Source organism: Lepisma saccharinum, chromosome 1, assembly GCF_977018435.1.
Source record: "Lepisma saccharinum chromosome 1, izLepSacc3.1, whole genome shotgun sequence".
NCBI classification, from domain to species: Eukaryota; Metazoa; Arthropoda; class Insecta; order Zygentoma; family Lepismatidae; genus Lepisma; species Lepisma saccharinum.
The window spans coordinates 21,806,775-21,820,968 of NC_139229.1; the positions used below are offsets into that span (position 1 = coordinate 21,806,775).

General features: G+C 39.2%; 1 protein-coding gene across 1 annotated transcript in view; it reads left to right on the forward strand.

Moving 5' to 3' along the window:
- Positions 1–14,194, forward strand: part of LOC145997483 (uncharacterized) — a 39,436-nt gene that overhangs the window by 15,528 nt on the left and 9,714 nt on the right. The window contains exons 13-16 of the mRNA XM_083134618.1: positions 6,730–6,869; positions 7,851–8,058; positions 10,631–10,807; positions 11,425–11,557. Of these exons, the coding sequence (XP_082990744.1) occupies positions 6,730–6,869; positions 7,851–8,058; positions 10,631–10,807; positions 11,425–11,557 (658 nt within the window). The remainder of the gene's footprint in view (positions 1–6,729; positions 6,870–7,850; positions 8,059–10,630; positions 10,808–11,424; positions 11,558–14,194) is intronic.

A 14,194-nucleotide genomic window follows, 5' to 3' on the forward strand; every position in this document is an offset into this window, starting at 1 on the left:
TACCAAAATATTTTAAGTTATGAATTGATTGAGTGCAAAATATAACCAAACTACTGAAATTGCCATTGCAGAAAGAACACCATACTACAAGCATCTGAGAGGAGGAGTTATATTTGTGGACCAGCTTCCCATGTCTCCTGCAGGGAAGTTGTCTCGTCCAATGTTGAAAAAGTGGTTGTAATATCATCTTCGCTGAACTGTCAGCCAGGTAAAGACCACACAGCAGGAAATTTACTATTTCTCCTCTTTAGAAAAGAATGTTTTGAACATGTGTAAACTTTAATAAAGGAGGTAATATATATATATATTTCATTTTTTATTCTGCTTCTAACCTTTGGAGTGGAGAAAATGCTTGCTTGTTTGTATTGAGTGCCTGAGCTACACAAATTCAAAAGTGGTTCTTGTCAAAGTGGGATGGATTGTTATGTCTCAACCCATCCCTCCAAGCTTGATTTGACTCAGACTTTCTCCTGATGTCTCTCTGAAAAACATCCTTCGTGGGGTTGAAGGAACATTTCGACGATGTGAAAGTAAATGTGATGATGATGTGATGTGATGTAAACTGGCTGTGAAGTCGTGGGCGAAACAAATTTTTCAAAACTGGATTTCAGCAAAGGGTTTTACTTATCGCACAAGACTCGAATAACTTTTTTGCTCAAGCCCCGCCCTTCGTCTTCTGACGTCAGGCTAAATGCTTTCTTTGTTTCGTTAGGCTTAGGTCTCTTAGCATAAATAATACAATTTTGGTCAAGCCCCGAAAAATTGCTTAGAGAACTCTCATTTATGTTAAGAGAACCTAGCCTAACAACGAAGGAATTCCACACTTACATCAGAAGACGAAGGGCGTGAATTAACCAAAAAAAAAGTTGTTTGAGTCTTATGCGATCAGTTGTACCCATTTCAGCAATGGGTTCAAAGATGGTGGAAATGTATGCAAAGTTATGGACAGTATTTTGAATAGGCTTGCATTATACATCACTAGGGAACGGATTTTAAGGTGCAACACCTTTCAAAAAATTTAACTGTTCTCATGCCGATCGTTTGAGATTATGTATTTAGGACATGATATTAAGTAAAAGATACACTGTGTTGAACCTTTTTGCACCTTTTCGTGAGATGAGCACATTTATCCCCTTTTTACCCCCACTTTGATGCTTCAGCACCTTTACTTCCTTTTCTTTAATGTTTTGTTAAAATAATTGGACAGAAAAATGAATTACTTTCACTCTTTTTGAGCAGCTACATAAAATCCTACAGCCTCATTTTGTAAAGCAGAACGAGAGCTATAAATTGGAATAATATAATCACTGCAGCCCTAATAGTTCCCAAGATAATGTGGCAAAACCCGCGAGAGAAAAAACAAACTTCAACAAAACCTATTCGGCAGAACCACAGTTCTCTACGCGGTCCGCGCTCATTATATACACAGTTCTCTATGCGGTCCGCGCGCATTATATACAGAAGGCGCAGAAAAAGAGATAATTGAATAAAGGCATCTTACCAGCACCTTTTTTGAAAACATTTTCAGAACTTTTTTTTTTTCCTTTTAGATCATAATTTTGCACCTTAAAATCCTTTCCCTATTCGTCAACAAGTTTAATTTCTTTCAGGATGCCCTTGTATATTGTTTATAAACAGCGATGAAGATCTTCATCAGAAACTTTCACTCAAGTTGATATGTTTTTCATTTATATTGCATATGTTGTAAGTCATATTGGATGTAGCGCGTGCGTGTTCCACTGTGATGGCCAACGATATATCGCGTGTTTGAGTAGCGGAAGACCTTGCAATTTCGGAAGGGAGAGGGGAGTTGGAATGTTCTATAACAGTTGATTTCATGACCGAATGGTTTGAACTGTGTCATCCTTTCCGCAGTTGTTGAAATACAAAGTAGTCTTGTGCATCATAAGGATACGTTGTGTTGGGTACGTACAAAGAGATTTTATGTATTACTAGATACATGCATGGCTGTTGTAGTCGATGGTCCTACGCCGTATACCCTCTGGTAAATCTTAATCATTAGCGTACACCTTCTGCTTCAGTGCTACATTCCTTTCGTTTATATTTATTTATGTAATTTGGCCATTAGTACAGTGAGCTTATTAGTGTAAAATACTTCTGGTTTTACGTGATCAGCACCAACCAGATGATCAGTTTAAACGTCAGACATATTTGAAGATATGGCTGTAAAACCACTTTGCTTATTATGCTTATTCTAGAGTTTGTGCAAAACGTTCTTGTTACAAAAGAGGAACTTTGGAGGTAGAAACGCCTCCAGAACAAGATCTTTATTTCTCAATATATGTATGGTCCAGTATTCAATTTATTTTTTCCAAGTTTTTCATTGTTTGTGTTAGTATTCAGTATTAACTATGGTGACCTGACGTCTCGTTTTGAACGGGACAGTCCCGTTTCAGAGGCGTGTCACGGTCGTCCCGTCTGTATTATTAAAAAGCCACTACTTGTCCCGTTTTATAAAAGTCTAGGAGTTATCTTGAATACTAAGTCTACATTTCAGAGAAATTTTATGTTAAAAAAGATCCATTGTTTTGCACGTGTTCTGTCATTTTTGTAAAGCAGTGAATGAGCATGCAATTTCTTTACGGAGTTGCAAAAGGAATTTAAAGTTCCTGCGTCTTGACAAGAAAAATCAAGAGTATGTGTCTGATATGTGGGGTAAGGTTATAAACGGTTGGTGAAGAATAAAGCTGTCTTCTGCTAAATACTTCTGGCATTACTCAACTTCAGCATGGGACTAACATCAAAGGTTGATCAGAAAGAAAGAGTGTTTATGATGCATCATTTATGTGATCCATCCTTTAATAAATAATAACAACACGTTAAAAATAAGAATAATTTTATAATAAGGCCTAGCCGATTTTTCATGAAAGGGGGAGAGATAAACTGATCTCCTTGAGATGCCCCGTTTTTGGGTCAAAATATTATGGTCACCCTAGTATGAACAGTACACAAATTGACACTTCACAAAATAATATGAACAGGTAAATAAAATACATGTTGTACTGTATCCCTTACGTTCAAATGCACTTATTATAATACACGTTTCATATTTGCAAAATGTCCTCTCTATTGTAACATTTCTCAATGTATTTTCTGCAGAAGGTAAACGATTTCATACATATATTTAATGGGAACATGATCGACAGTTAATGCAAAAATTGTCTCAACGTTTCACAAAACTCCATTCAAAGAATATGTGGTAGTCAGTTTGATATAATCACGATACATTCTTATGGAAAAATACAAAATTGAAAATTTACAAAATGTATCAGTTTTATAAGCCAAAAGCCCATGTGAGTAATAGGCATACCCCATGGCACGGTGGCAACGTCGTAGCCTTGTAATCAATGGGTCCCGGGTTTGATTCTCGGTGGAGGCACATAGTGGCTCGGATCCCATTTTAAATTGTAGGTCTAGCCTCGATTAGCCTACCTGTGCACAAAGAATACACCAAATCAATCAATCAAATCAAACCCATGTGAGTAATGTAAATTGAGGTTTCTCCATGCGTAGTGAAATATCATTGACCTTGGCAACATTGATAGTGGTGGTCGCGTCGGACTGAAGTAACTGCATCGGGTTTCCCTTGATTTTCTCCTGGAACTAGTGGGTAAAGAGAAAAACCTGGCAGTCCTTGGGGACTGTGGCTTCTTGTTAAAGGAAGTTATCTTACGTAATACCCAGAACATTGTTTGAGGGCGCATGTTGCATATTACATTAGACACGACTCCCTGCAGGCGGGTTTCTTCCGGCTCTCGTGCAAGCCAAGCCCTTTACGATCTCAAATTGTTCGTCATAACAACGCTTCCAAGAAAAACACCATAAGAAAGTTCGGCTCCACACGCCTTTCCCTCCCCCCCCCCTCCACTGCATGGAACATGTAAATATCCGTAAATATCATTGGCGCAGAAAAATGGATAAATACGCCACATAGTAAAAGAAAGGTACAGTCACAGGCAATAAAAACGGGACATCTAGATCCTGAGATAATCGATTCGCTGCAAGACGTTATGTGTGTTGCCTAACTCTACGGTGCTAAGTGGATTTAAATTGCAAATTTTCAATGCCAAATTCTAGCACCGCCGTCAAGTTCGGCAGCACACATAACACCTTGCATGGAAGCCAGTATTTCAGGATGTAGGTGTCCCATTTTTATTGCGGTTGACTGTACTTGGTTGCGCTTCTTGTACCTGAGGCATGTCTTAAGGACTTGCTGAATTAATCTCCAAAAGTGAGTATGAACTTTAGTGTTCCAACCCGAGGACTCCTACTCCACCTGAGGCCTCAACACCAGACTTGGAGGATACCTGTGTTAGGCGAAGCTCGAGACCAAAACCAACAAGATGTAGTGAAGTGATTGGTGATGTGAGTGATGTAAAAGAGAAAGAAGAGGAACTGAAGTTTTATGAAGAAGGTCCAACGTCCATAAACCGAAGACGGTATTATATTACATCACTGAGGGATCGTGGGAGACCCTCATGATCCTAATCTCCCTGGCTTTGGAGGACAAGTAAAACCTGTGATAGTGCAAAATTAGATGTAATCCTATCTGAACTTATAAGGATACATCACACAAAGGATACAGTGTTGAGTGAGTATATTTAGTGAAAGAAGAAGAAGCCATAAGAAGATATTGAGTAGGACTGAATACCCATTAAATGTGGAGAGTGACCAAGGATCTTAACCAAGATGAGAAGAAAGTAACTGGGATGATCTCATCTCTGATACAAGACAAAGAAGGTCCCAGCTCCAGTTCCAATTCTGCGGTAAGAAGAAACTAAGGAACATCTATTTTTCGGATGGCCTGCTCTTAAAACGATTCCCCTTTTATTTTGGGAACAACTGGTCTAAGGACTGTCTCCCTAAAATAATCTCGCTTCATCCAAAAGCGATTTTCACATAAATACTTCTTACTCAATGTACATTGTGAAATTCATATCTACATCAATAATTGTATTGTAGCCTACACAAGTTAACCTGCTGGTTTCAGAAAATTCGTGGTATAAGGACCTTAAAACATATAAGTATATTCTCTCTTTCTTTCTTCTTTTACTCTATTATAACTTATTATTATAATTTTTCTTTTATGTTATTCATGTATTTTATAATTTTAAATTCTATGTCATGTATATCATCTATTATTATCAAGAATATCTCCTAAAGTTCTCGTCTGAATAGAAACACACCTTGGGTTTAATATTACTGAACCTCTCCTCAATCCTCAGTACATCCTTGTCTCCAGGTCCGTACGATTGGTTTAAGAATTTCTTAGGGAAATATTAGGGATAAAACTGCAAGAGGAAATTTTGACAAGCCGTGCATTTAGCGTACGGACTAAGGTCTGGACCGTACGTCCGTACATGTATGGTCAGGACCGTACGGTTGGCAACGCTGTGCTTTCACCACTCGATTTTCCTCTTCCTCCTCCTCTGCTGATATGCGCGGCCCTGCTCTACAGTTAGCTGGTATGGACTTGTATTAGCCCAGTTACCGGTGCGGCCTACCGGATCAGCAAGTGTTGTCACGTTGGATGTCCAGAAAAGAGCTAAATCCCGCCTAAAACGGGGATTCTATTTCTCTGAAGCAACAAGAGCTAGACTGCGAAGCCAAATCTGGATTTAACTACAACTGAGACCGTTTAGTAATAGACGAAAATATAAGTACTTGATGCGATTCGTGATTTGGACAAACCTTGCTCCAAAAAACTAAGTTGACAACAGTAGTACGTACATCTGGACTTCCCTTCCACTGCTGGAGGAGGGGAATTCTGTCGTCTACTCACCGCAGAAACTTCAAACTGACCCGAGAAATGTGTGGTTCTTGTTCCACCTCTTTGCAAAGAAACAGAGATGGTTGACAAGGCTCGACCACTTTTCACTAGATTTTCGCGGTAACTTTCTCATGAGTGATAGTTCTTTCTAGGAGTGTTTGTGGCTAAATCATTGAGCGGATTGCACAAAAAAAGAACGAAATTAACAAAACTCTAGATCAAAGGCATGTTTTGGGGGGAGCGGGGTAGGGTGGAGATGATAACGTCTGATGACCGGTAACACTTTTGAAAAAACCACGCCATGCCACTGGTTACACTCAATCTCTCTATCTTTTCCTTTCACTCGGACACATATATAATATAAACACTATGCAATGTGCATGAAGTGTTGATTGATATTTATTAATAATTGAAGATGCATTTCCGGTAATTAATCTGAAATAAATCTTCATTATCTGTCCTTGGTGTCAAAGCGTGTGGTTTATTTGCTTCGTTAAGTAGCCAATAAACAATTTTATGTCATTGTTGTTCTTCACTTTACATAAGAGTATTATACAAACTCATGTGTCTTACACACGCACACGAACACATGGATAATATCCGACAAAGTGGACCAACAACTGGCTACAAGTGAATATGCTTTGAATAAAGGTAATCTGATGAAAATATTCTCAAAAATTAAAAATCGGAATGGATGGTAGTCAAATAAACATTTCAAGGAACATTTAACAAATATTAACGAAGATGACATCAGAGAAGAAAGGATAAAAATCATTAAAGCCTGCATAAATTTAACGAAAAAACCTTTTGAAAAATTGAATCGAATTGGACATAAGGGTCTGAAATGCACTGTCAAAGGGGTGGCGTTTTCCTAAATGTAACATGCTGTATTTTTTTTGCGCATTTTCCACATTGTAAATTAGTTTCTTTCTTCACAGTGAAGACAATGGAGGACCTGATTTTCACCTGCCCTGTACCAGAAGAATCCGCAAAACCCCTGCCATGCGTTCCTCTTACGGATTATATCTTTGACAAAATGCAGCAACACATAGATAAGACTAAGGACACAGCATGGGTGGTAAGTACGTGTATATTATACACTGGTCGACAATTGCTAAGGAACAAACACGTTTTTACCAATAACTTTCGACTACGTAATCAGGGTGCAACAAGTGAACAATATATAAGTACAGATATCAGTTAAGGTTTATTGAGAAAAGATGAAGGGGATTGCCCATCAACCAAAGAAACAGGACGTCATAAAGCAAAACCAGCATAAGCAAAACAAAGTGAGGAAAGCGCACATGAATCACAATTTGGCATGTGTAGAGTGAGCCCCGAGGAAATCAGTATGGCGTGTGGCCACCGTGGACTGCACAGCAAGCTGCACACCTGTTTGGCATGATGTCGATGAGAGCGTTCGTGAGCGCAAGGGGTATATTGTCCCATTCTTCCTGAAGTGCAGTTTTCAGCTCCTGGAGGGTCCGGGGTGGGGGGTTCCTTTGTGCAACCCGCCTTCCGAGAGCATCCCACCCATGTTCGATGGGATTGAGATCCGGTGAATACGCAGGCCAGTCCATGCGGGTGATGTTTTCTCTTTCCAGTGTCTCTGTCACTTGGACAGTTCTGTGTGAACGCGCATTATCATCCATGTCAAGAAAGTCAGGACCCACTGCACCCCGAAAGAAAACGAACATAACCTTCCAGGATCTCTGTAGAATACCGTGCTCCAGTAACGGATCCTGCGGCGAAGATGTGCAGTGGTGTTTTCCCATTTTTCATTATGCCCCCCCCCCATACCATGAATCCGGGTACCCCTTACCTGACACGTTCACAGATGTGCTGTGCATGACATCGTGTTCCACGTTCCCTCCACACCATTTGATGTCCAGAATCACTTGTCACACAGTACCGCAATTCATCGGACACGGAGTTGTGTATGAAAAAGATATAGGTCAATATGTGTTTGTTCCTTAGCAATTGTCGACCAGTGTAGTTCTTTGACCATTTGCCATTCGATATTACAAACAGAGTTCTCATGATTCTTCTTCCTTTCCAGACGGACACCGTCCATGGGACGAGAGTGTTGTTCTCGGAGGTGGAGCCACTGTCGAGGAAGGTGGCGAGCGCCCTCACGAGGAGAGGCTTCCGCAAGGGGGAGCTTCTGTATTTCGTCACCAACGAGATGGCGCTGCTCGACCTCTTCATCCTCGGGGCCTGGAGGTGCAACGGGGCGGTGAAGGGAGGGTGCCCCAGCACCGGTGAAGGTGAGTTTCACTATGATCAGGTGTGGATTTAGGAGGTTTGGGGGGACTACTGGCTCAGTTGCAAAGGGGCCTACAATTCGAAAAATTACTTTGAACAGAGCAACTAAATGGTAAACTGATATTCCAAATGTGGTAAAAATATTTTTCTAAAATATAACAATCCATCTGATATGGTTTGGTAAATATTATAACTGAAATTGTATATAAGGGGAGTTCACATTTATAATTCCGGGCTTGAGAATGATGGCAACAAAATTGGAAGAACACAATTTGAAGTTTTACCAGTACAATTGAGTAAGCTCTTGGCACAGTCCAAATGACAATGATAAACTTGACACGTAATGAAACACTCCAACAAATTGATGATATAACTACAATTAGTAATTTGTCCACAGACTCCTAACATTCTCTACAAAGGCCCAATCTGTGGTTATTTTAAAACTTAATTGACCTTTACGTCTTGTGACGTGGTCGTGGCATTCAAACCAAAAAATGGTAAAACGTTGGAAGCAAAAAAAAAAAAAAACTAATTTTATTTTTATGCTGACTAAGCCGCCGACCACTTCACATCAGCAATTGGCCCATTTGAAGTAAAAAGCAAGTCAAATACGTAATTCTAGATATGGGAGAAATATACGACCCGCAACCCTTGTCTTACTTCTTGCTCCAATCATTTTAGAATTTAAAATATCTGCGATAACAATCACCATCCATCCAATATACTTTATTTATTTATTAGCACAGAGATTTTTAATTTGCCCCCCCCCCTCCCTTTTTACTGACTTACAAAATAACGTGGATCAAGAGTATCAAAACCCACTGAATTACAGTATCCTCTTCCCCAAGTTTAGCAGTTCTGTTATCTAGTTCCGTTTCGTGATTGTCTAGAATCGACGGAATAGATAATAAATTACAAAAATACAGAAAAAGACTTCTACTCTTATCATTTATCTCATTCAAGCACATTAAAACAATCCCTTTGCTTATTGTTATTTCAGCATGTCCTAGTGTACATAAAACTGGAATAGTTGATCGACAAAAAATATTCTGAACGTCGAAAGATTTCATTTTTCGTGGTAATTTATTTTAACAATATAATTCTTATACAATTCATAACTGGACCCCAATATTTGACACACACGTCCTCGCAATAATTTACGTATGCATTAGAAAGTAAAAAACACACATGTACTATAAATAATTCACATTCTTCATACATACCATTAAAACTCAATTATGAAGAGGCGACACATACAAATAAATACTTGGTACTGGTTTAGGTGATCGGAACTTTTTTGTTATTACGTTATGAATATTCTCAAATCAAGGTTTGAACTTAGACCGTACTAAAGCGGCATGGAATATTTCATATAAGTATTATTGGTGAAATGAGTAATTGCAAAAACTGTTACGAAAATCAAATTAATCCAAAAGTGACTAGTCTTTTAACAAAACCAAAATGAATTACATAATTATACCTGGTTATTCCATGTATCAATTTTTGACCAGCTTCCGATCACCTTCCCCGGTGTATCGACGAGGAGGAGAGAGAGAACCTCTCTTCCTATGTATGCCTCAATTACTACTGCACTCGCTCTCGTGAGAAAACTCTCCCGTAGCCGTGGCTTCTCAGTCGAGTTACAAATTTCTCCCGCTAGGGGAAGCAGGGTTGCCGAATTTACAAACGGTGTCGAGACTCGAGCGTTAATTACACTCTGACGCAAAACCTCCTCGTAAAATTTAACGAGGAGAATGTGGTGGAGCTTTAAAGAATAAATGCTATAAGCAAACACCACAGTCTCCTAAAATTAACGTTATCTCCGAATGTAAAATGTAACTGAGCAATAAAGATAATAAATTATTTTAAGAGAATATACAGAATATATATTCTGATGTGATGTTTCTTTAGTCCGTAAATTGCATCTAAATTGTTCCCTATATTTAAGACCTAAATCGCGAAATTATTAACGAAACTTGACTATCGGAGATATTCGTACTTTCGAACACACAGGCCCAGTGGCCTCCCCAGTATCCTTGTAGTAAAACTGTCGCCTTGTAATCAAATGGCCTCGGGTTCGATCTCGGTTTTGGCATTTAATTTGGCATTTAAAGCACATTGTGCAGTGGTTCGCATTCCACTTTAAAATATATGCCCAGTTCCAATTAGCCCATCTGAACATAAAGTGGACTCCAAACATACCTCTCCCATATGTCTATGTATCATTTGTTGATACCCTATAAAGCTTCGATTGCTTTGATTCTTTTCACTTCATGAGTTAATGGGTTACTGCTAAAGTTACAGAACATGAGAAAAATAATTGGCACTCCAGTAATCAAGAACATGTGACCATTATTTTTGTCAAACATGCTCATCCCTTGAGGCCTAAACATTCAAGTTTTCCAATACTCAATTAGTCCTAGAAATAAATGTAACATGAACCAATACAGTGTACGTCGCTCTCTAATTTTTCTATTGTAGTCTTAGAGATATTGATGCTTCGCTAAGACTACATGTTTTTACTCCAAACTCATAGTTGTATTTTTTTTAAAAAAATCTGTTTGCAAATTCCAGACGAGCAGTACGTGCTGATGAAGGAGTGTGACGCGAAGTTCGTCTTGTGCGATAAAGATACGGAAGAACATGTGAAGAATGTAGTGAAGAGGCTTCCATGGGAAGTTCAACTCTTCTCAATTGGGGAAGTTCAAAGGGCAACGTCTATAGAGGAGCTTTTGAAGGACGACGGAAAAGGTACTACAGGTGTATAATAGGATAATGAATGCGATTTTGTAAACAACATTCCAAAGTCTTCTCTAAAATTGAGCTACTTAATTTGGGAATTTCATATGGCCACTTACTCCCTTCTTCCATTTGCCTTATGTTCATTAGTTCGACTTGAGTATGTTAGATCCATAGTGGAAGTAATTCCAACACTGTGCATAACACTGAAACATAAAAGAAAAAAGTTCAGAGTCAGCTTACATTTACTAGCATTCCTTGTAGCTTAGTCACACATACATAATATACATAAGTGCAGAGCTACTTCAGGTTGGGCATATGTGAATCAAAATTGTAAGAGTTTTTCTAGTATCAAATTCTTACATCAAGACTAACTACTGTTTAGCAGGTTAACATATACTGTTATGTATGATTTAAATATTTCTAAAATTCTTATATTTCAATGTTTTCTCCCTCAAAGTCAATGATTAATTCTTCACTTCAGCAGGTAACAAAAAAAAGTTTGAACTTTGCTTATCGAAAGGTGTGAGGTATGATATTGGTGATGATTTTACTGGCGTAAAAATAGGGTTGATGAAGTTGATGAAAATCGTTGAGACACTGTTAGCTTTTATTTTCTTTCTTTGTAGCTTTTCCTGAGAATTTGGTGATAAACCCAAAGGAGGACGTAATTTATATTCCTACCACTAGTGGCAGCACCGGTCTTCCAAAAGGAGCGATGTACACGCATCATTCCTTGATTTATATGGTCTATAATTTTCGGTAAGCCTGTTTCATCTGTTACGTGTCCAGGGCACGAATTAATTTCCACTATGGCCTTGCTTTTTCTTACAATAGTAATAATAATAATAACGCCAGATACATGATAACATGGGACAATATAGTGGTAGACCAGCAACAGCTGAACCTCGCCCAGCAATAAAGTCAATTCAATTCAATTCAATTCAATTCAACTAATGCAAGGAAACACTAAAAATATTTCCACCTAATTACAAAATTCACAAGAAAGTCACTGGGGCAAACGACTTTTGGTCAAAAGTTATTTCCTCTTAACGAATCACTGCTTCGGGCTCCACTTTTAGCTATAGACCCAGTTTCGATTAGCTTTTATTTATGTACGAGCTTTCGATCTGTTTGCCTTAGATTAGGAGTTTAACGGTGTAGTAACGAATGCTTGGTGAGACTTGACAAGGTTTGCTAGCAAATGGCAGCCTTGGATTTTAGTTTGGACTGGACGTGAATGCTTTATTATGTTTATAATTTCATCGAAGGTACTCAAATAATTTACGTGAGTTGGCTATGAACGTCTGCAATTTCTAAAGGGAAAAAAACCTCAAGCTGTATTTCTTTGAGACTTGTTGGTCTATTTCTCTCAATAATTTATTTGGTTCAAGATTTTAATAGTCTAAAACAAAGTCAGTAAAATGTTTGGCGCAATTAGATGCCACTGGGAAACAATGAAAATGTGTAACGGACAAGAGTTGCTATTTTTTAATGTATTGGACATACTAACCACCAATAGTGAGGGGTGGGTGTGAGATTTTGTGGTAATTGACGGTCCCCATCGAAGTCCGATATGTTGAGTGCATGATTAGGAGTACAAGGGGTTTTCCACATTACACATAGCCGTTAAGGTTCCTTGGGCATTTGACCTGCACCAGCCAATCAGTTTTCGAAAATCCCCTTCCTTTCAAAAAACACTATGATGTGCAAAATGCTGAGAAAATACATCTGCTTAGCATTCCCTCTAGATCATGGTTCGCTCTCGCTGTTGTCAAGATATTTGATATAGTTTCATGGCTAAGCAAGTCTATTGAATTATTACAATATATACACATACTATATAGCTAGTTTGGCACAAGACAAGAACGACGTTAAGTAACCGAAACAACCAACAAAGAATCACAGGTGACAAGTACAAGAAGCAAATCTGTGAGGTCTTGTAAGGCATTGCAATATTGATGGTGCTACGTCATGGGTACACTACGTTTTCCTGTTCCCTGTGTCTCTGTGACAATCATGCTATGACTCCCCACTGCAAGAGAGAGAATTGATCTATCAACAGTCATGTCCATGGAAAGAAAGCTTTAGATGCTGTCAAGCAAGTAGCCACAAACTATCCAGCAAATAAAGCTGACAATTGCCAGGAACGTGTGAAGACCCTCTTGCGGTATCATTGAAATTACACTTTATACACTCTCATCACAATTTTCCAAGATAGCTGCGGTGATCTCGAGTAATGAGCATTGGGGACGATTTTAGCATGATATTTAGTACCCACAAAAAAGACACCAAGGGAAATGGAACTGAATGCTGGCCAACTACTTTGTCGCTTGTGAGAAATGTTCGAGAGACTCGTTACAACCGACAGGCATAGTGGTGTAGCTGTGTAACTTCATATGGTATGTATGATGCATTGTAATGGCAAGTATGGCTCGGACGAGAGAACCAAAGATATCCTCACAAAGTTTATACCCACCAGCAAACTATGCCAGCTAAGGATGGAAAAGTTCGGGAATTCCGCAATGAAAGCGGAAGAAGAGGGGCAGTGGAAGAAGGAGGTGCGAATAGAGAATCATTCAGGCAGTTAGTTTTTTCTCATACATCGAGGTGGTAAGGAGTGGAGCATTGAACGGGGCGAGTTTGACTTAGGTCTCGGTCAGTACTTGCATGGCCAGACATCGTCCATCTTCGGACGGTTCGTTCCAGTTGTAGCAATACGAAGTTTGTAAATAAGTGGTCTGTGGGACAAGAAAAGTGTTGCCAGTCATTTGGTCTTTTGATTCCCCTTACATCCCCATGGTTTAGTAGAATGTAAATACTTTAAAGAGTATCCTTAAAGTTTGTTTTGTGTGTGTGTGAGTAGTACACACATAGCTTCAGGAGTTCAAAGAGCAAACAAGCACATTTCTGTTACCCAACTGACACTGTAGGGTAAGGAATAACTTTCAAACTAGAGCGGATTCGGAGATGTTACGCTTATATTCGTGTCCAGAATGCCAAAATTACAAGGGTCGTTCAAGGTTGACCGGGATTTTTGTACGTAAAAAATCGATGAATAGCCGGATCATGATGAAACGTGCGGGTGACGTAATGTATTCCTTCGCGAGTAACTAGCACCCGGCATGACGTATTTCGCGCATGCGCAGCAGTTGCAGCGAACATGGCGGCAAGCATTGTGTCTGTGGCTGTGGAGCAGCGGTGTGTAATCAAATTTCTCGTGAAGGAGAAAGTGAAACTAGCTGAGATTTTCAGACGATTGCAAGCACAGTATGGTGAACAAACGATGTCGCGGACGAGAGTGTACGAATGGTGTGAGCAGTTTCGCGAAGGACGGGAGCTGGTGACAAATGAAGCGCATGGACACATTCGCCCGACTGCAGTCACACCAGTGAATAT